At 38.8% G+C, this 21,621-nt stretch overlaps 1 protein-coding gene across 1 annotated transcript in view; it reads right to left on the bottom strand.

Moving 5' to 3' along the window:
* The window catches only part of TMEM135 (transmembrane protein 135), a 203,107-nt gene that overhangs the window by 123,953 nt on the left and 57,533 nt on the right, over positions 1-21,621 (bottom strand). Inside the window, exon 5 of the mRNA XM_070749598.1 lies at positions 5,060-5,125. Within this exon, the coding sequence (XP_070605699.1) occupies positions 5,060-5,125 (66 nt within the window). The remainder of the gene's footprint in view (positions 1-5,059; positions 5,126-21,621) is intronic.

Below are 21,621 nucleotides of genomic sequence, written 5' to 3'. Positions count from 1 at the left end.
CTACTGCTTTATGTATGGTTTGACTGGGTTGCGTGATTATTTTATTAATAACGGTTTTTAAATTGTGTTTTTAGATATTGGATTGGTACTCTGTTATTATTGTTGTGAGCCGCCCCGAATTCACGGAGAGGGGCGGCATACAAATCTTATAAATAAATGAACGAACAAACAATAAATAAAATAAAATAAAATAAAATAAAATAAAATAAAATAAAATAAAATAAAATAAATAAAATGAAATGAAATGAAATGAAATAAATAAAATAAATAAAATAAAATAAAATAAAATAAAAAATAAAATAAATAAAATAAAATAAAATAAAATAAAATAAAAAATAAAATAAATAAAATAAAATAAAATAAAATAAAATATAAAATAAAATAAAATAAAATAAAATAAATAAACACTCATTTCTCCTTCTATTTTCCGTACAACATCCCTTTGAGGTGGGTTGAGCTAAGAGAGACCGACTGACCCAAAGTCCCTCAGTCATCTTTAATGACAAAGAAAGGACTCAAAAGTCTCCTGGTTTCTATCCTGTTGCCTAAACCACTAGATTCAATGGACTCCCGGTGAAAATACTTCAGTTAGGAAAAAGAGAGAAATGCACTGAGCTCTGAGGTCAATTATATTCTTAAATTTCATTATCTCCCCTGGTGCGATTAGACTTCTTGGAGATCCGTCAACTCCATGGCTGTAACACGTCCCGAAGTAATTTTTCACTATCCAGTAGACGTTGTTGAACAGGATTGCCATTCCAAGAATTATCTGCCTTGCTTGGATGAATGACGCTTGGCAGCCCGATTTCCACATCCCGGGCCAAAACCTTGTCAATAATCCGGTAATCCGTGCATAAAGGAGCAAAGAAACCCCGTATTAGGTGTAAAAGATGGCTCCTTATGCGAAAAGCTTGCGAAAAGAAATATAGCCAGGCAGACGGAGAAACTGGATTATCCCAGCCGACGGGAAAGATGAGAGAAGGAACCAAGGGAAAGGAAATATTCGGCGTTATAAAACTCCACATCCATCTGATACTGGAAACATGCCCAGGTTTGAAGAGCCCTTACGGACTTCGCTTGGTTTGAGTGCTATTTTCTTCCAAATCGGCTCATTGCAGCACAAAGTGAAGATCGGTTATTAATTCAAGATCAGTCTTGCAGTTCTTTATTTAGTATCCACTCAAAACGACTGCTTAGCGTAATCAGGAGAAACGATTATTTTAAGTGGGTTTAATCATGTGTCTGTGTCTTTGTGTGCGTGTGTGTATCTGTGCCTGTGCCTGTGCCCAAGGAGCTGCTGATGCAGTTCTACAGAGGAATCATTGAGTCTGTCACCTGCACCTCTATCACTGTCTGGTTCGGTTCTGCAACCAAACAAAACCGACACAGACTTCAGAGGAGAATCAGAACTGCAGAAAAAATAATTGCTGCCAACCTGCCTTCCATGGAGGTCCTGTATACTGCACGAGTCAAAAAGAGGGCTGTGAAAATATTTACTGACCCCTCATATTCTGGACATAAACTGTTTCAACTCCTCAAAATGTCACTAAAGAGCACTGCACACCAAGACAACTGGACACAAGAACAGTTTTTTTCCCCGAACGCCATCACTCTGCTAAAGGAATAATTCTCTCAACAATGAACTATTTCCTAAGTCTGCACTATTATTACTACTAGTTTTTCCCATCATCCCTATCACCCATTTCCTCTCACTTCTGACTGTATGACTTTTCTTTTCTTTTTCTTTTTATTGGATTTGTATGCCGCCCTTCTCTGTAGACTCATAGACTCGGGGCGGCTAACAATAATGATAAAAACAGCATGTAACAATCCAATACTAAAACAACTAAAAAGCCCTTATTATAAAACCAAACATACACGCAAACATATCATGCATAAATTGTAAGGCCTAGGGGGAAGGAATATCTCAGTCCCCCCATGCCTGACGGCAGAAGTGGGTTTTAAGGAGCTTACGAAAGGCGAGGAGGGTGGGGCCAATTCTAATCTCTGGGGGGAGCTGGTTCCAGAGGGCCGGGGCCGCCACAGAGAAGGCTCTTCCCCTGGGTCCCGCCAAACGTGATTTGATTTGATTTGATTTGATTTGATTTGATTTGATTTGATTTGATTTGATTTGATTTGATTTGACTTGACTTGACTTGACTTGACTTGACTTGACTTGACTCGGAGAAGGCCAGCTCTGTGGGACCTAACTGGTCGCTGGGATTTGTGCGGCTGTAATCTGTTGCTTGTATCCTTAAGATTTTTATTAATATTGATAGTTTCCTCATTGCTTATTTGGCCCCTATGACAATCATTAAGTGTTGGTTGTCCCACAGGATTCTTGACAAACGTATCTTTTTCTTTTATGTACACTGAGAGCATAAGCACCAAAGACAAATTGTATGCAATCATACTTGGCCAATAAAGGATTCTATTTTATTCTGTTCTGTTCTGTTCTGTTCTATTCCTCTGTTCAATTGGGTCTGATTCTCAGAGATGCTCTGGAAAGGCCCCTGCAGTTTTCTTGGCAAATTTTTCAGAAGTGACTTGACATTCTTTCCTTTCTAGGGCTGAAAGGAAGTACCTGGCCCCAGGTCACTCAGCTGGCCTAGGTGAATCCAAGAAACAAAAATAATCTAGTCGGAATCTCAAGAGAAGTTTCAAGTGCCTCAGGTCTAGCAATTCATAGAAACACAGAAAAATAGACACATAGAAGATTGGCGGCAGAAAAAGAACTCAAGGTCCATCTAGTCTGCCCTTATACTATTTCCTGTATTTTATCTTTTATAGAAACATAGAAACATAGAAGACTGACGGCAGAAAAAGACCTCATGGTCCATCTAGTCTGCCCTGATACTATTTCCTGTATTTTATCTTAGGATGGATATATGTTCATCCCAGGCATGTTTAAATTCAGTTACTGTGGATTTACCAACCACGTCTGCTGGAAGTTTGTTCCAAGGATCTACTACTCTTTCAGTAAAATAATATTTTCTCACGTTGCTTCTGATCTTTCCCCCAACTAACTTCAGATTGTGTCCCCCTTGTTCTTGTGTTCGCTTTCCTATTAAAAACACTTCCCTCTTGAACCTTATTTAATTAACCCTGTGACATATTTAAATGTTTCAATCATGTCCCCCCTTTTCCTTCTGTCCTCCAGACTATACAGATGGAGTTCATGAAGTCTTTCCTGATACGTTTTATGCTTAAGACCTTCCACCATTCTTGTAGCCCGTCTTTGGACCCGTTCAATTTTGTCAATATCTTTTTGTAGGTGAGGTCTCCAGAACTGAGCACAGTATTCCAAATGGGGTCTCACCAGCGCTCTATATAAGGGGATCACAATTAGATTAGATTAGATTTATTGGATTTATATGCCGCCCCTCTCCGTAGACTCGGGGCGGCTCACAACAATGGTAAACAATACATAGTAACAAATCTAATATTTAGCAATCTAAATTACAGTTTTAGGTTAAAAAATCCAAAAAACCCCAAAAACCCCAATATATAAAAAACAAGCGCACAGTCGAATCATACACAATCTCCCTCTTCCTGCTTGTTATACCTCTAGCTATGCAGCCAAGCATCCTACTTGCTTTTCCTACCGCCCAACCACACTGCTCACCCATTTTGAGACTGTCAGAAATCACTATCCCTAAATCCTTCTCTTCTGACACAATTATCACACAATTCGAACTGTGTGAAGGCCAACATGTTCTCTTGAGAGTCCAAACTAAACATTTTGCTTTGCATCCCACATGAAAGTCACAATGACATGCTAAAGTCATTCAGTGGGCAACAGGCCTTTTTTTTCATAAATACCAGCTGCTGTACAAGGTCAGGCCCATAACAAGAGGCTGGAGAATAATGGTCCCTTTCAGAAGTCCAGCCAGTCAATTTCTTTCAAATGTCTTTCAGCCCACAAAGCGCCGTTTTTAGAGACGGAGACGGCCCTACAGTTTTACTGAACACTCATTTTGTGGCTAGGGGCACTTTCACACAGGTTCATCTGGTGCGCCAGTCGTGGCCCTATTTGGATAGGGAGCCTCTTCTCACAGTCACTCACGCCTTTATCACCTCGAGGCTTGATTACTGCAATGCGCTCGACTTGGGCCTTCCCTTGAAGACTGCTCGGAGACTTCCATTAGTCCAGTATGCAGCCGAGTGAGCCGTGATGGGTGTGCATAGATACACCCATATCAGTCCAGCACTCCGCGAACTGCACTGGCTTCCGAACGGAATTCAAGGCGTTGTTATTACCTATAAATCCGCTCCGGGTCCTCAGAGAGGGGCGGCATACAAGTCTAATAAATTGAATTGAATTAACGCCCTACATGGCTTAGGACAAGATTCCTACCAGCGCTCAGCGGTGCGCCACTCCAATAGTGGCTCACCAATTGTGCAATTTGCATGTTGGTTTTGACAGTCCATATGCGGTGCCATGGCACTTCTGACGGAAAGGGCCTGAATAAACAGTCCTATTCTTAAGTTCTTAGAGAGTGCCATTTTGCCTTTCTAAAAAATAATATTTATTTATTTATTTATTATTTGGATTTGTATGCCGCCCCTTTCCGAAGACTTGGGGCGGCTCACAACAAGTGAAAAAACAATCCAATACATAATCCAATTAATTAAAATATTAAAAAGTTTAAAACCCCTATACTAACATACACACACACAAGCATACCATGTATAAATTCGGCGGGCCCAGGGGGAGATGTTTAGTTTCCCCATGCCTGACGGCAGAGGTGGGTTTTGAGAAGTTTACGGAAGGCAGGAAGAGTAGGGGCAGTTCTGATCTCCGGGGGGGAGTTGGTTCCAGAGAGTCGGTGCCGCCACAGAGAAGGCTCTCCCCCTGGGGCCCGCCAACCGACATTGTTTATAATAATAATAATACTCCCTCCAACCTCAAACTGCTAATTAATGGCAGAGATGATGATTGTAAGAATAATTCTATTTTCATTTTTCAACTATTTCCCTCAGCCCTCATCAACCCATTTGACACCCAAGTTCACTTTTAAAACCTATTCAACACATGCTGGGGGGGGGGTCGTCTTACCTCTCCATGTCTTAACGGAGTAATTGTTCCTCTTGATACTCCCATGCGGAATAGTGTTTCTGTGGCCTGCAGGCAAAAAAAGAGAGAATATTTGAAATAACATGTTCTGCTTTTTGATATTACAAAAAAAGCAACCCACCAGTACTGTGGGATTCAATGGGATTTCCTCTTTTAATAAACACACTTGTTTATAAATATCTTTTTATTTCACACTTTTAATAAAATACACTTGTTGCTTGTATCCTTAAGATTTTTATTAATATTGTTTCCTATTATTATTGTTTTTATTCATATTGCTTATTTGACCCCCTATGACAATCATTAAGTGTTTGTTGTACCTTATGATTCTTGACAAATGTATATTTTCTTTATGTGCATTGAGAGCATATGCACCAAAGATAAATTCCGTGTGTGTCCAATCACACTTTGGTAATAAAGGATTCTATTCTCTTCTGTTCTATTTTGGTAAAAATCTTTACTATTTATAGTATTATAATAATAATATTTATGATTTGATATTTGATTTGATTTGATTTGATTTGTGTGCCGCCCCTCTCCGTAGACTTGGGGCGGCTAACAACAATAATAAAAACAGCATATGACAAATCTAATATTTAAAATAGCTAAAAACCCTTATTAAAAAACCAAACATACACAACACACCATGTATAGGCCTAGGGGGAAAGGGATATCTCAATTCCCCCATGCCTGACGACAGAGGTGGGTTTTAAGGAGCTCCCACCCTGCTGGCTTTTCATAAGGCCATTTATACCATGCTCCATTTTCATTGGCAGAGGCACTGTGGACCAGTCCTTCATTGTTTCCAGGGCAACCCTGTGGGTCAGATCGAAACACCCCACGGGCCAGATCCGGACCCCAGGCCTTGTGTTTGACACTCCTGGATTACTTGATGGGAGTGGATGGTACAGGTCCCATCAGCCAAGCAATGTAGACTGGTGGGACTTCGGGGAAGAACCTTCTCTGTTGCCGCCCTGGCTCTATGAATCAACCCCCCCCCCCCGATGTCCATACTGCTCCCACCCTGCTGGCTTTTCATAAGGCCACAAAGACATGGCTATGCTGGCAGGCCTGGGGGCTCTAAATTAACAACTAGCTTGACCATCTGTATGAATATGATTGTGGATGAATGGTATGTACATATGTGGTTGAGTCATCCCAATACGAGTTTTAGCTAGGGTTTTACACTTGGGGTAAAAAGGGACGTAATTCACTTTTTGTGCATTGTTTAGCTATATTTTTTTTAAATCATTGGTTTTGTATTGTGAGCCTCCCAGTGTCATGTTTGTGCCAGGTGGAAGAACCGAAGCCTCTTGAAATAAATTAACTACATTTATAACCAGCTTTAAAACTATCTCTTGGCTAGTTCTGCCGCACAAATCCCAGCGACTGGTTAGGTCCCACAGAGTTGGCCTTCTCTGGGTCCCGTCGACTAAACAATATAATTTGGCGGGACCCAGGGGAAGAGCCTTCTCTGTGGCAGCCCCGGCCCTCTGGAACCAACTCCCCCCAGAGATCAGAATTGCCCCCACCCTCCTTGCCTTTCATAAACTTCCCAAAACCCACCTCTGCCGTCAGGCATTGGGGAATTGAAATATCTTGCCCAGGCCTATATAATTTATGTATGGTGTGTTGTGTGCATGTTTTTTAAATTATGGGTTTTTAACTTCATATTATTAGATTTGTATTGTACATTGTTTCTATCAATGCTATGAGCCACCCCGAGTCTACGGAGAGGGGCAGCATACAAATTGAATGAATGAATGAATGAATGAATGAATGAATGAATGAATGAATGAATGAATGAATAAATAAATAAATAAATAAATAAATTCAGCGCAAGAGAAGATTCGAAATTTCCAAACAAAGATAATATTTTCCCCAACATTGCTAACGTTAATGAAAACAATATAGAGAATGGTCAAACAAAACACAGCTTTGATCATTACACAAAAGAATTCAATGGTTAGAGTTACAAAAACTCACATAGTGCATTTAAGAATACTGTAGGTTTGTTAATGTTTAAAATATGTAGGGAATTTTTTTTAAAAAAAATGCACACTAATAACCCTATTTTTGCTTTAAAGCCATTCTTTAAAAATTCTGGATTACATGTGTATCTTATCTCCTACGTTTCAGGAATTTTTTTAATGCATTTTTATTCCTTTGTACTTTCAACTGTGGGTGAGATGGGGGCAAAGAATCCATCTGCCAAGTCAGAGGCCTCATTTATTTGCCCATTTAGACCCACAAGAAGTTGCAAGCCAGTCTTAAGGCTTAATTCAACATTCCGCTGAAGATTAAAAAGGGTGACAACTTCGTGCAACCTTTTTGTGTTTTTCAAAAACTGATTTCTTTCATCAGTTCTTCCTACCAACATTTTGAAGTTGTTTCGGCAAAATAGAGCATTCTGTCACTACTGCTAAAGCTTCCTTTGTTTCTATTGAGAACCAATGATCTATGTAACTTCCCTTCTTCTTCAACTGATAAGAGAAGGCCTTTAATATACTTGTACTCTACATAGCTAAACACAGTTGTCAAAGCTTCTTAGATAAAAGGGTGTTTCACAGCTTGGGTGAGCCCAAGACTGTGGGGTTCTTGATAGAATCACCATTCACATATGCTAAGAAGATTAAGTATATTTCTGAAGTGTTCTGTTTAAAATAAAGTTTGGGGGGAAGGAAGCTTATCACAGCCAAAACATCTCAAAGGTTAGCTTTCTTTTTTAAAAAAAGAGAGAGGGGGGATTATGTAATTAGATAAGACAGAAGATGGAATTTCTGGCAAGTGAAAGGCAGAAACATGAAATGACTGCATTTAAAAAATGGGAAGAATGGATTTTGAGAGAGAAGATATAAAAAAATATATAAACAATGAAGGGATTGGAAAGATTTAAAATACATAGTAACTGGATTTTAAAAAAACTATTGCAATAAACAAACATGGGTCCTGGAAATATTCATGCAATAGAACATCTCTAAAATTTTCTTTCAAATGTTAATAATCTAATACAATGGCACAAGTTTTCAGCAGCTCTGCAGATCGATATCAGGGGGTGGGGATTAAGTCATAAGAGCTTAAAATTTAAAAATAATCTTCCCTAGCAAATTCTAAAAAGGGTGCAAGAAAGGGCAATAAGTATGATCAAGGAAATGGAGCAGCTCCCTTATGAAACCAGGTTGCAACGCCTTGGTCTCTTCAGCCTTGAAAGTCGGTGTTTAAGGGGTGACTTGATTGAAGTGTATAAAATCATGCATGGGATAGAAAAGGTGGATAGAGAAGAATTCTTTTCTCTATCACACAATACTAGGACAAGGGGCCATTCCCTAAAGCTCATAGGTAAGAAAGTGAGGACAAATCAAGGGAAATATTTTTTCACCCAGAGGGTCATTGGTTTATGGAATTCACTTCGAGCAGAGGTCGTGACAGCTGTCAGCCTTCATAGCTTCAAGGCAGGATTAGACAGATTCATGAATGCCAAGTGTATGAGTGGTTATTGAAACGGATGTCCATATGCCGCCTCTATGTTGGTTGAGGCAGGCAGGATTCCCTTGAGTATCATTTGTTGGGGATCAAGGGAAAGGGAGGGTCTTGCCTTCTCCTTCTTCTCAAGATCCCCGTGTACAATTGGTGGGCCACTGTGTGACGCAGAATGCTGGACTCAATGGGCTTTGGCCTGGCTCTTCTTATGTTCTTAAAGACATAATTCATAATTGCAACGCGCTCTACATGGGGCTACCCTTGAAGAGCGTTCTGAGACTAAAGCTGGTCCAGAATGCAGCCATGCAAGCTGTTGTGGGTACACTAGGTACACCCACCTTACACCAATTCTCCGCAGACTGCACTGGCTCCCGATTGGTCTCCGGGCGCAATTCAAGGTGTTGGTCATTACCTTTAAAGCACTACATGGCTTAGAGCCAGACTATCTTTGAGACTGCTTTCTACCGCTTAGCTCCCAGCGACCAATAAGGGCCCACAGAGTTGGTCTTCTCCGGTCCCATCAGCTAAATAGTGTCGGCTGGCGGACCAATGGGAGAGGGACTTTTATGTGGCTGCTCCAATTCTTAGGAACCACCTACCTCCTTACATTCAGACTGCCTGCACCCTACTGGCCTTCCGGAAAGCTCTAAAGACCAGGCTTTTTTAATCAAATGCAATCCATTCTATGACTCCCTTGGTCCACCTACCCATTTCCATTTCCATTCTGCATATCTATCTATCTATCTATCTATCTATCTATCTATCTATCTATCTATCTACCTATCTACCTATCTACCTATCTACCTATCTACCTATCTACCTATCTACCTACCTTATCTATCTATCTACCTATCTACCTATCTACCTACCTATCTACCTACCTTATCTATCTATCTACTTATCTACCTACCTACCTACCTATCTATCTATCCCATTACACAGTGAAGGTTATAGAGGATATACTCATCGTAAAACATATCAAGAAAGAAGAGAAGATATAGGAATAAAATATATCAATGAAAGAACAAAGGAAGAGAAGTAGGAATAGAAGAAAGATACAGGAGATATAGGAGAGCAATAGGACAGGGGAAGGAATGCACTCTAGTGCACTTATGCACACCCCTTGTTGTTTTGGCATTAATTAATTCCAAATTAATTAATTAATTAATCCAACAATATGTTGGGACAGTGTTTTCCAATATTAGCCAACCATTCCTTGTGCATACAAATGTCAGAAAAATACTTGTTCCGCCTTTCAAATAATTGTCAACATGTCTTGCAAAGAAAACCCAGGATAGCTGTAATGGGATCTTAAGGACAACTGTAATCACAATTTGGGTTAAAAATTCTGGATAGGAGCCAGATTGTCTAATTCTCACCCTTCCGCTAAAGGATATCATTAAATTTAAACAACACACACACAAGTCCAAAAGATTTCTGCATATTATGCATTCCTGGTCTCAGCCCAAGTCATTAGCCAAATAAGTGGTAATTAAATCCTATAGAAATGGGTGTATCTTTCACCTAGGGCCGCTTATTGCTTCATTAAATACCAGATGCAAAATGCCAACAGGTGACAGTGTAATGTTTCTTCATTCCATTTAAATAGCATGCCAATTATTTTTCAAGACAGTATGCCAATTATTTGGTTGAGATCAGATTCCTATCAGGCATGGCATGAATTCAATCAATTATCTGCAAACTCATTATAACCTCTAATTCTATTATCTGAGTCTATTTTTTTTTAAAAAGCTAACAGGACAGCTTTCAAAGACACAAAATGTTATCAGTTATAATTTGAGCTCCAGATAAAGGAAGACTGAAAGCTGAGGCTTTTCCAAATGGAGTAGAAAAATGGGATAGTTCTTTAAAAACAAATAAATAACTTGAAATTACAATGTGAAGGAAGTTTTACAAAAAAAAAGTATTGGCAGTTGAAATAATCAGATTTCTGTATTGCCTTTGTCTTATGCTCTATAAGTCACATACTTAAAATGGATGGTAATATAAATTAATTAGATAAATAAACTTATAGGAAGGTAATATATAATAATAGACACTGTATAAGTGTTCTTGATTAATGTTTTGCTTTTTTCTTCCTTTTATGCACCAAAGACAAATTCCTTGTGTGTCCAATCACACTTGGCCAATAACGAATATTCTTTCTTTCTTTCTTTCTTTCTTTCTTTCTTTCTTTCTTTCTTTCTTTCTTTCTTTCTTTCCTTCCTTCCTTCCTTCCTTCCTTCCTTCGTTCCTTCCTTTTCACCTATCACAATACTAGACAACACAGTATCAACAGTAGAGAGCTTCAAAATTCTAGGTTCTATCATATCTCAAGACCTAAAATGGTCACCTAACATCAAAAACATCATCAAAAAAGCACAACATAGAATGTTCTTTCTGCGCCAGCTCAGGAAGCTCAAACTGCCAAGGATTTGCTGATACAGTTCTACAGAGGAATCATTGAGTCTGTCATCTGCACCTCTATCACTGTCTGGTTTGGTGCTGCAACCCAACAAGACCCACACAGACTTCAGAGGAGAATCAGAACTGCAGAAAAAACAATTGCTGCCTTCCATTGAGAACCTGTATACTGCACGAGTCAAAAAGAGGTCGGGGAAAATATTTACTGACCCCTTACATCCTGGACATAAACTGTTTCAACTCCTACCCTCAAAACATTGCTACAGAACACTGCACACCAAGACAACTAGACACAAGAACAGTTTTTCCCGAACGCCATCACTCTACTAAACAAATAATTCCCTCAACACTAAATCTGCACTTCTATTCTACTAGTTTTTCTCATCATTCCTATCATCCTTTTCCTCCCACTTAGGACTGTATGACTGTAACGTGTTGCTTGTATCCTAAGATTTTTATTAATATTGATTGTTTCTTCATTGCTTATTTGACTCTTATGACAGTCATTAAGTGTTGTACCACATGATTCTTGACAAATGTATCTTTTTCTTTTATGTACACTGAGAGCATCTGCACCAAGACAAATTCCTTGTGTGTCCAGTCACAGTTGGCCAATAAAATTCAATTCTATTCAATTCAATTCTATTATATTCTATTCTCCCTTCCTTCCTTCCTTCCTTCCCTCCCTCCCTCCCTCCCTCCTTCCTTCCTTCCTTTCTTCACTTTTTCTTGCATTCTTTTTCTTATCTATCTATCTATCTATCTATCTATCTATCTACCTACCTACCTACCTACCTACCTACCTACCATGCACATTTGTTTTGAAGAAGGAAAAAAGAAACAAACAAACAAACCTGGGCAAAAGTAAAAATTAGTAGTCCTTGATTTACGTTCCCAGTTGGACCAGAATTTCCGTTGTTAAGCAAGACAGTTAAGAGAGCCGCAACCAATTTTACAATTTTTTAAGGAGATGCTCATTCATCCAGGTCATTTATGCATAAATTCAAACTGCAAAAAAAGTGTATCTTGTCCAACTACCAGTGATTTACTACAACTTCACAGTACACAATAAGGATTACCAATTGCATCCAATTTGGGTGACCAAGGAAGCTTAATTTCAATAGTCACATCATGCCTTACAAACCCTTCAAACTAATCAGAAGCAGAACAACCAAACTTTTAAAAAAACCTATTTCACATTTCTTGGAATTACTGCTGTCTTCTGTCTAGACTGATGGCTAATTAGAACTGAATCATTTCTGACAAAGGATGCGTGTAATCTGATATAGAACTAGTTGGTGCAATATTTACTTTGGACTACCTTCAAAGGGAAACAGGAGATTTACAATCAATTGAGTAAAATAGTTAAAAAGTCAGGCAACCCATTCCTAGGTTATAAAAGTGTTTCCCATTTAAAAAATTGACCTCTTTTTTTTTTTCTTAATTTAATCTACTGGGCTTTAAAGCAAGGTTTAGAAGAACAAACACTGAAAAATTCCATGAAAATATTTCAAGCATTTGCAAATGTTTGAAATGCGGTAGGAATTTTTACACAATCGAACATTGTCCTCTCTGTCGTACATATGACCCAGAATTATAAATATAATGCATACAAAGCTGATTAACTTTCTCTTTCCTAAACTTCTATATGGCTTGCCCAAATCAAACATTAGGCAAGAAAAAGTAAATGGAACAGATATAGGTCAGTGATGGGAAACCTTTTAAAAAAAAATTCTTTTCTATTATATTATCTTTTCTGGGATATTATTTTTATTTTAAAAAATTAACTTTTATTGAAATACATAGATCAACACAATACACGAAACAACACAAAGACATTTTAAAAAGAAAAGAAAGTTGGACAAAAATGAGGCTAATCCTAATAGCAGTTCAAACTATGTTAACATTCTATTACAAATCCTTAGAACCCTTAGTCATATAAATAATCTTCTATTTCTATTTTTTTTACAATATATTCGATTACCAGGCAATAGCTTTGTTAATGAAATATTAATCCAATGTACATTAATTACTTAATCCGTTTTTCTAACCAACGGTGAAACATATCCCTGCATTTATAAAAATCGGATTCTTCTTTATTTTGAATTTCCAGCGTTAATTTATCCATCTCAGCACTGGTTGTAATTTTTTGGTTCGCACCCCTCGCTGCCCCTGTGCACAAGCACAATCCCCCCATTCCCGCGCATGCGCACAAGCTCACTAAAGCCTGGGATGGTGAAAAAATGTCCAAACCGGAAGTTCAGAAAAAGAGACTTCCGGTTTCCCCATTGTGCTGTTTTTCACACTCCAGAGCCTTCAGGGAAACTTTCCTGAAACTCTGGCATGTGCAAAACAGCACAGGGGACAAGCCGGAAGTCTATTTCCCAAACTTCCGGTTTCTCCATTGGGCTGTTTTTTGCACTCCGGGACTTTGGGGAAACGGCCTTCCCCAAGGCCGAAAATCAGCTGGCTAGCACATGCATGTGCACTGGAGCTGACATAGGACAACATCTCGCGTGCCCTCCGATATGGCTCCGTGTTTCACCTATGGTATGTGTGCAATAGGTTCCCCATTAGGAAAATAGGTGGTATATTATCAGGACCCAGACTGTTGGGGGCAATATGTTGACTCTGTAAACTGCTTAGAGAGGGCCGTAAAGTATATAAGTCTAACTGCTATTGCTATTGCTATGATGTCAAGTGTCAGTATTGTTTTATGCTGCTTTGGCAAGACTACACTTGGAATATCAAGGAAATGGATCAAGGAGATGGAGCCCCTCCCTTATGAAACCAGGTTGCAACGTCTTGGTCTCTTCAGCCTTGAAAGGCGCCGTTTAAGGGGTGACTTGATCGAAGTGTATAAAATCGTGCATGGGATAGAAAAGGTGGATAGAGAAAAATTCTTTTCTCTATCACACAATACTAGGACGAGGGGGCACTCCCCAAAGCTCATAGGTAAGAAAGTGAGGACAAATAAAGGGGAATATTTCTTCACCCAGAGGGTCGTTGGTTTATGGAATTCACTTCCAGAAGAGGCCGTGACAGCTGTCAGCCTTGATAGCTTCAAGGCAGGAATAGACAGATTCATGGATGCCAAGTGTATGAGTGGTTATTGAAATGGATGTCCATGTGCCGCCTCTATGTTGGTTGAGGCAGGATTCCCTTGGGTACCATTTGTTGGGGGTCAAGGGAAAGGGAGGGTCTTTGCCTTCTCTTTCTGCTCAAGATCCCCATGGACAATTGTTGGGCCACTGTGTGACACAGAATGCTGGACTCGATGGGCTTTGGCCTGATTCAGCCTGGCTCTTCTTAGGTTCTTATGTTCTTAATACTGTTTTCATGTTAGTGACGGAGATACAAAAAATATGTTGAGGCTTAGGAAAAGTGCAAAAAGGATCAACAAAGGTGATTAAAGGGCCAGAGGCTAAAACATTTGAAGAATGATGGAAGGAATTAGGTATATCTAGTCTAAAGAAAAGAAGGGGTGACATGATAGCAGTTTTCCAATATTTGACGGGCTGTCACAGAGAGGAAAGGATCAACCTATTGTCCAAAGTACCTGAAAACAAGAGGAGAAGTAATGGATGCATCTTAACAAAGATAAATCCAACCAAGAATTAACAATTAATTTACTATCAATGAGAACAAATGATCAGTGGAACGACTTGCCTCCACAAGTTCTAAGCGCTGCCTCAGATATGCAACACAAAAAAATCAAATTATAAACTTTATAATGTCACACAAACACTCCGCAGTCTGCATTGGTTGCCGATCAGTTTCCGGTCACAATTCTAAGTGTTGGTTATAACCTATAAAGCCCTACATGGCATAGGACCAGAATATCTCCGGGACCGCCTTCTGCCGCACAAATCCCAGTGACCAGTTAGGTCCCACAGAGTTGGATTTCTCCGTGTCCCGTCGACTAAACAATGTTGTTTGGCCGGACCCAGGGGAAGAGCCTTCTCTGTGGTGGCCCTGACCCTCTGGAATCAGCTCCTCCTGGAGATCAGAATTGCCCCCACCCTACTTGCCTTTTGTAAGCTCCTCAAAACCCACCTTTGTCATCAGGCATGGGGGAATTGAGATATTCATTCCCCCCAGGCCTATACAATTTATGCATGGTATATTTGTGTGTATGTTTGGTTTTTAATAAGGGTTTTTAGTTATTTTAAATATTAGATTTGTTATATGTTGTTTTATTACTGTTGTTAGCCGCCCTGAGTCTACGGAGAGGGGCAGCATGCAAATCTAATAGATAGATAGATAGATAGATAGATAGATAGATAGATAGATAGATAGATAGATAGATAGATAGATAGATAGATAGATAGATAGATAGATAGATAGACAGATAGATAACATGCAAAATTTAAAGAAACAATCATAACACAATGGGAATAATTACAGAAGAAACTATAGAAGAAATCTATTAAACCAATCATAGATTGCAACTCAAGAAGAAAGATGTACAAAACATTTGATAGATGCTACACAATTCCACCAATAATTGTCAAGAAAGCCAAATTATATAGAAATAAATACAGTGAGATTAATTTGTCAAGAGAGACAAATTATAAAATTGTCAAGAGAACCAAATTATATAGAAATAAATGCAATGAGACAGAAGGAACATTTTAACATTTTTAGACATGTAAAAAGAAAAAACCTCAAAAGTTCTGGAAAGAAATGCACAGCACTATTCAAAGAATTTTAGAAATCAAATTTCAAATAAAACCACAATTCTTCCCATTAGGCATAATTCCAAAACATACTAACAAAGAATATCACAAATTACTAAGATTTATGTTCACAGCTGCATGGATAAAGTTTAGCGCAAAACTGGAAAAGAGATATGTTAACGATATTATACTGGGAAGTTAAACAAGGAGAATATCCAGTAATGGCAAAATGAAAAAGAACAAAACCTATATTCAAATGTTTAACCAAATTTAAACAATAATAGCTTCCATATAGTCTATATATTATACACAAATCAAACACAAATATATAGAATATTGTTTTAAAGAGGAAATAGTAACTAAAGAACTGAAATTAGAAATACACAGAAAATATGTCTCAAATGTGGTTTTTCGAGAGGCAACTGGACTTTCTGTTTTTTCTTTCAGAATATAATGGTTTATAAATATGGCACATCAGCCAAAATATACAACCAAGGGGAAGTTGTAAATTAAATATTTATCTGTTAAAACAAGTTTTTTTTTCTTTTGTATTTTTAACCAAAAAAATGAAGATTTTGGCACTTAGCTCAGGAATTCAAATCTTTTATTATACGTTAAAAGTAACGTGCTTTGTCATTTAAGCTTAATTTCTTATCGGTGACAATGAGAACTGTACAATCTTAGGAATCTCCTTTGCTCTCTTACTAACGTTATATTTCTACGTCACTTTTTTTCCCCTTTCCTCTTTTTACTTGTTCTTTTTCTTCTTTAAAAAAAAAATCAAAGAATTTAACAAAAGGAACTTGGCTTTTTTTCTAAGGCAGACCTAATAATAATAATAATAATAATAATAATAATAATAATAATAATAATAATAATAATAATAATAATAATTTATTAGATTTGTATACCGGGGCGGCTCGGGGCGGCTCACAACAATAATAAAACAATATTACAATGAAACCCACTGCACATGAGCTATTCTGTAATAAATAACAATACTTTACCATGTAGCCATAAGACATCTGAAAATGCAAAATACACACACACAAAAAAACCCCCCATGGTAACGAAGCAACTGTGGCAAGAAAGGTCATAAAATGAAGCAAATCTCATTTAATGAGCCACGGTGGCGCAGCGGTTAGAGTGCGGTACTGCAAGCTACTTCTACTGACTGCCAGCTGCTGCAATTTGGCAGTTCAAATCTCACCAGGCTCAAGGTTGACTCATCCTTCCATCCTTCCGAGGTGGATAAAATGAGGACCCAAATCATTGGGGGAGCAATATGCTGACTCTGTAAACCACTTAGAGAGGGATGCAAAGCACTGTGATGCGGTATGGAAGTATTATTATTATTATTATTATTATTATTATTATTATTATTATTATCATCATCATCATCATCATCATCAGTTTGTTTGTTTATTGATTGATTGATTGATTTGATTTGATTTGATTTGATTTGATTTGATTTGATTTGATTTGATTTGATTTGATTTGATTTGTATGCCGCCCCCTCTCCAAGTACTTGGAGCGGCTCACAACAAAAATACATACAATACAAACACAAATCTATATTACTATTTTAGTAATAACATATATCTATTTTAGATTTATCTATACAAATCTAAAATAAACTATATTAAGACCCTATTATTATAATAAAACTAACAATTCTAAAACAATCATACCAATCTCATATGTTGAGTCAGGAAAGGTAAGGGGAGAGGTCAATCCCCCCCATGCTTGGTGGTATAGATGGGTCTTCAACATCTTACAGAAGGCAAGGAGGGTGGGGGCAATTTGAATCTCATGGGGGAGAGTTGATTCCAGAGGGCCGGGGCCGCCACAGAGACGGCCCTGCCAGACGACATTGTTTAAGTCGACGGGACCCGGAGAAGGCCGACTCTGTGATATTGGTAAATGCTATTAACAACTATCTTGCTTAGAAACAGAAATTTTATCGAAAATCGAAGGTTCGCTGTAATCTATTTCCAGTTGATCTGATTTCACTCTAATTCTCTCATCAAGCAAAACTGGCCGGTTGTAGGGGAGTGAAACTACAGCAAAATAATGAACTGGAGAAGAAAGGCAGCAAGTCGGTCTGTTTGTTTTGAAAATAAGTCTCTGGTAAACCCACCAGCCTGATTACCATCACCAAAATCTTTGAAGACAGACATTAATGGCTGACAACTTTATTCCCACTGAGGCAGCTCAAATTTAACATGGGTGGAATATCCATCAAAACAATTTCAATTTTTTTTTGAAAAAATATCTGGAATCAATTAAGACAAAGGGGGGAAGCTTCCAAAAGGCCACCCATTAATAAACACAAAATAATTTGTGTCTGCTGTCTTGTTTGTGATAATTTTTTATTGCTACCTCAGTTTCAGATGTCGTGGTAATGACTTCCACATTCTGATGAAAACATGAATTGAAGCCACATGTTAAAAAGGCTCTCACCAAAAGTGCAGGAGTAAGTGTAATTTTTGTAGCTACTGAAACACTGACAGCTAAGGAAAGTGCTGCCTCGTGAACTATTTTTTTTAATTACTTAGGCAACTTAGCTCCAAGGTTTCGTAACCTGAAGCAACAAGCCATTGTAATAGCTCCTAATTGAATTCCTTCAAAAGAAAATTAGCTAACCCTTCAACGAGAGCATCACAAGGTTCTGAAAGCTTTACAATAATTACAAGATTAAGACATCTATCAAAGACAACCAGCGTGCTCCAGGGATAAGGAAAAAGACCCAACAAATTTATCTTATTTATTTTTATTTATTTTTTTGCCACCACAAATTAGCCAAAGTTTAGGTTTGAGAAGGTAACAACTATTTTGTGTTAGAGAAAAGGAAATAACAGCTATAATGTCCAGGACCTCAGGATAAAAATGATGGGTAGCATGAAGAGAGAAGCAAATAGTATGTATTTATCTGTTTCTCATTCTCGGTTACAACAGAGAATTTCCAAATACAGTGGTACCTCATGAGACGAACCCCTCGTCTTACGAACAACCCGAGATATGAACCCGGAGTTCAGAAATTTTTTGCCTCTTCTTACGAACCTTTTCCTTCTTATGAACCCACCGCCGCCGCGAAGCCCCAAACCCGAACTTTTGCCGAACTTTTGCCGAACTTCTGGGTTCGCCGTTCGGGAGGCCGCCGAGAAGCCCCGCCGCCCGGCTGTCACCTTTTAAAACAGCCGGGGGGCTTCTCGGCGGCCTCCCGAATGCCGAACCCGGAAGTTCGGGTTTGGCGTTCGTGTTCAGGAGGACGCTGAGAAGCCCCCCAGCTGTTTCAAAAGGTGACAGCTGGGCGGCGAGGTTTTTTTGCGGGGGTTTTCCGTTGCACGGATTAATTGATTTTACATTGTTTCCTATGGGAAACAATGTTTCGTCTTACGAACTTTTCGTCTTACGAACCTCCCCCGGGAACCAATTAGGTTCATAAGACGAGGTATACTGTACATTAAGTAGATTTTTATCAGATGAATTTCTTTGGCCCTCATAAAAAGAACTGAACATTTGCAATGGTGATTGCTGGGAAAATAGACATAAGAAGGGAGACGTTAATCCAATATGTATTTTAATATGCATCCACCTACCTAGTTTATATTTGTCAAATTATTGCAACCAAACCAATATAATTAGTTAAGCAAAATTTAAATACCAATCCTTGTTTGCATTTTTCTGAGCTGTGTTGCAATTCCCGGTCAAACATTGTGCATAGAATATGAATATATTAGAAATAATATATGCCATTTGTTCCATTATGAGAAATTGCCTGGAAAAATTGTAGACATTAGGAGAAATGGACCTGAAAATGTTTACGTGATTTTCGTGGCAAATTTTTTGTGCGACATTAAAATAAAAATAAAATATTAAAATGAGGAAATAATGAAATTATCATTTCATCATAATTTATCAATTATCATTTATGGACTATTAAAGACTGAAGAGTATAAGATACTGTACAACTGTCACAGGGGTACTATTATCTATTATCTTCGGTGGTTCTCCTCCTACCTCTCCAGTCGATCACAGTCGGTGTTAGTGGGGGGTCAGAGGTTGACCCCGAGGTATCTCCCTTGTGGGGTGTCTCAGGGGTCGGTCCTCTCCCCCCTGCTATTCAATATCTACATGAAACCGCTGGATGAGATCATCCAAGGGCATGGGGTGAGGTATCATCAGTACGCTGATGATACCCAGCTTTACATCTCCATCCCATGTCCAGTCAACGAAGCAGTGGAAGTGATGTGCCGGTGTCTGGAGGCTGTTGGGGCGTCCTCCTCGATCTACAGCTCACATTAGAGAAACATCTTTCAACTGTGGCGAGGGGGGCGTTTGCCCAGGTTCACCTGGTGCACCAGTTGCGGCCCTATTTGGACCGGGAGTCACTGCTCACAGTCACTCATGCCCTCATCACCTCGAGGCTCGACTACTGTAACGCTCTCTACATGGGGCTACCTTTGAAGAGTGTTCGGAAACTTCAGATCATGCAGAATGCAGCTGCGAGAGCAATCATGGGCTTCCCTAAATATGCCCATGTTACTCCAACACTCCGCAGTCTGCATTGGTTGCGGATGAGTTTCTGGTCACAATTCAAAGTGTTGGTCATTACCTATAAAGCCCTTCATGGCACCAGACCAGGATATCTGCGAGACCGCCTTCTGCCGCACGAATCCCAGCGGCCGGTTAGGTCCCACAGAGTTGGTCTTCTCCGGGTCCCGTCGACTAAACAATGTCGTCTGGCGGGACCCAGAGGAAGAGCCTTCTCTGTGGCGGCTCCGACCCTCTGGAATCAGCTCCCTCCAGAGATTAGAACTGCTCCTACCCTCCTTGCCTTTCGTAAACTCCTTAAAACCCACCTCTGTCGTCAAGCGTGGGTGAACTGAGACATCTCCCCCTTCCTATGTAGTTTTAGTGCATGATATGACTGTATGTATTTTATATTGGGGTTCCTCAGATTTTAGATTTTTTTAAATGTACTATTGTTATTTTAGATTCTAATTATTAGATTTGTCATTATATATTGTTTTTATCACTGTTGCGAGCCGCCCCGAGTCTGCGGAGAGGGGCGGCATACAAATCTAATAAATAATAATAATAATAATAATAATAATAATAATAATAATAATAATAATAATAGTTAAAGCGATGGGAATGCCATTCTGATCTGGAGAACTAGTAATGTAAATGTTGAGTAGTTTGGAGAACCGATAGCAGAAATTTTGAATAGATAGGAGAACCAACAAATATCATCTCTGGCTGGGCCAAGGAGTGGGAAGGGAATGAAGATTTTGCAGTTTGTTTCTTTCTTTCTTTCTTTCTTTCTTTCTTTCTTTCTTTCTTTCTTTCTTTCTTTCCTTCCTTCCTTCCTTACTTACTTACTTACTTACTTACTTACTTACTTACTTACTTACTTACTTATTAGATTTGTATGCCGCTCCCCTCTCCATAGCCTCGGGGCGGCTCACAACAATAATAAAACAATGTATGACAAATCTAATATTTATAAGTAACTAAAAACCCCTTATTAAAAAGCAAAACATACACACAAACATACCATGCATAAATGGTATGCTATGCATCCCTGAAGTATCAGCCTTCCCGCATCTGCCTAATTTTCTCTGTCGCTATTATCAACTCCACCTTGAAACATTATTTTTCTGTAATAGCTTAAATATTTGAAGATTTAATTACTAGTGCCATCCACACTTGTGAAATGAGAGAAACTTTCCAGATTCCAAAGCTGGTATTCTCGCTGTCCAACCCAAATCCTTGCACTGATGCCTTGATAGCTTACATACCAAACCCACACAATATTTGGATTTAACATTTAATCCTATTTTTTCCACACTTAATAACACCTCATATTTACAAGGTATGGTGCTCGCCTGCAACAAAAATATAGAACAAATTATATGTTAGAGACTTTGGCCTTCCACAAGTAGAATAGTATTG

The sequence above is a fragment of the Erythrolamprus reginae genome, chromosome 4, assembly GCF_031021105.1.
Source record: "Erythrolamprus reginae isolate rEryReg1 chromosome 4, rEryReg1.hap1, whole genome shotgun sequence".
In the NCBI taxonomy this organism is placed as follows: Eukaryota; Metazoa; Chordata; class Lepidosauria; order Squamata; family Dipsadidae; genus Erythrolamprus; species Erythrolamprus reginae.
This window is presented reverse-complemented; position numbering and strand designations above follow the sequence as displayed.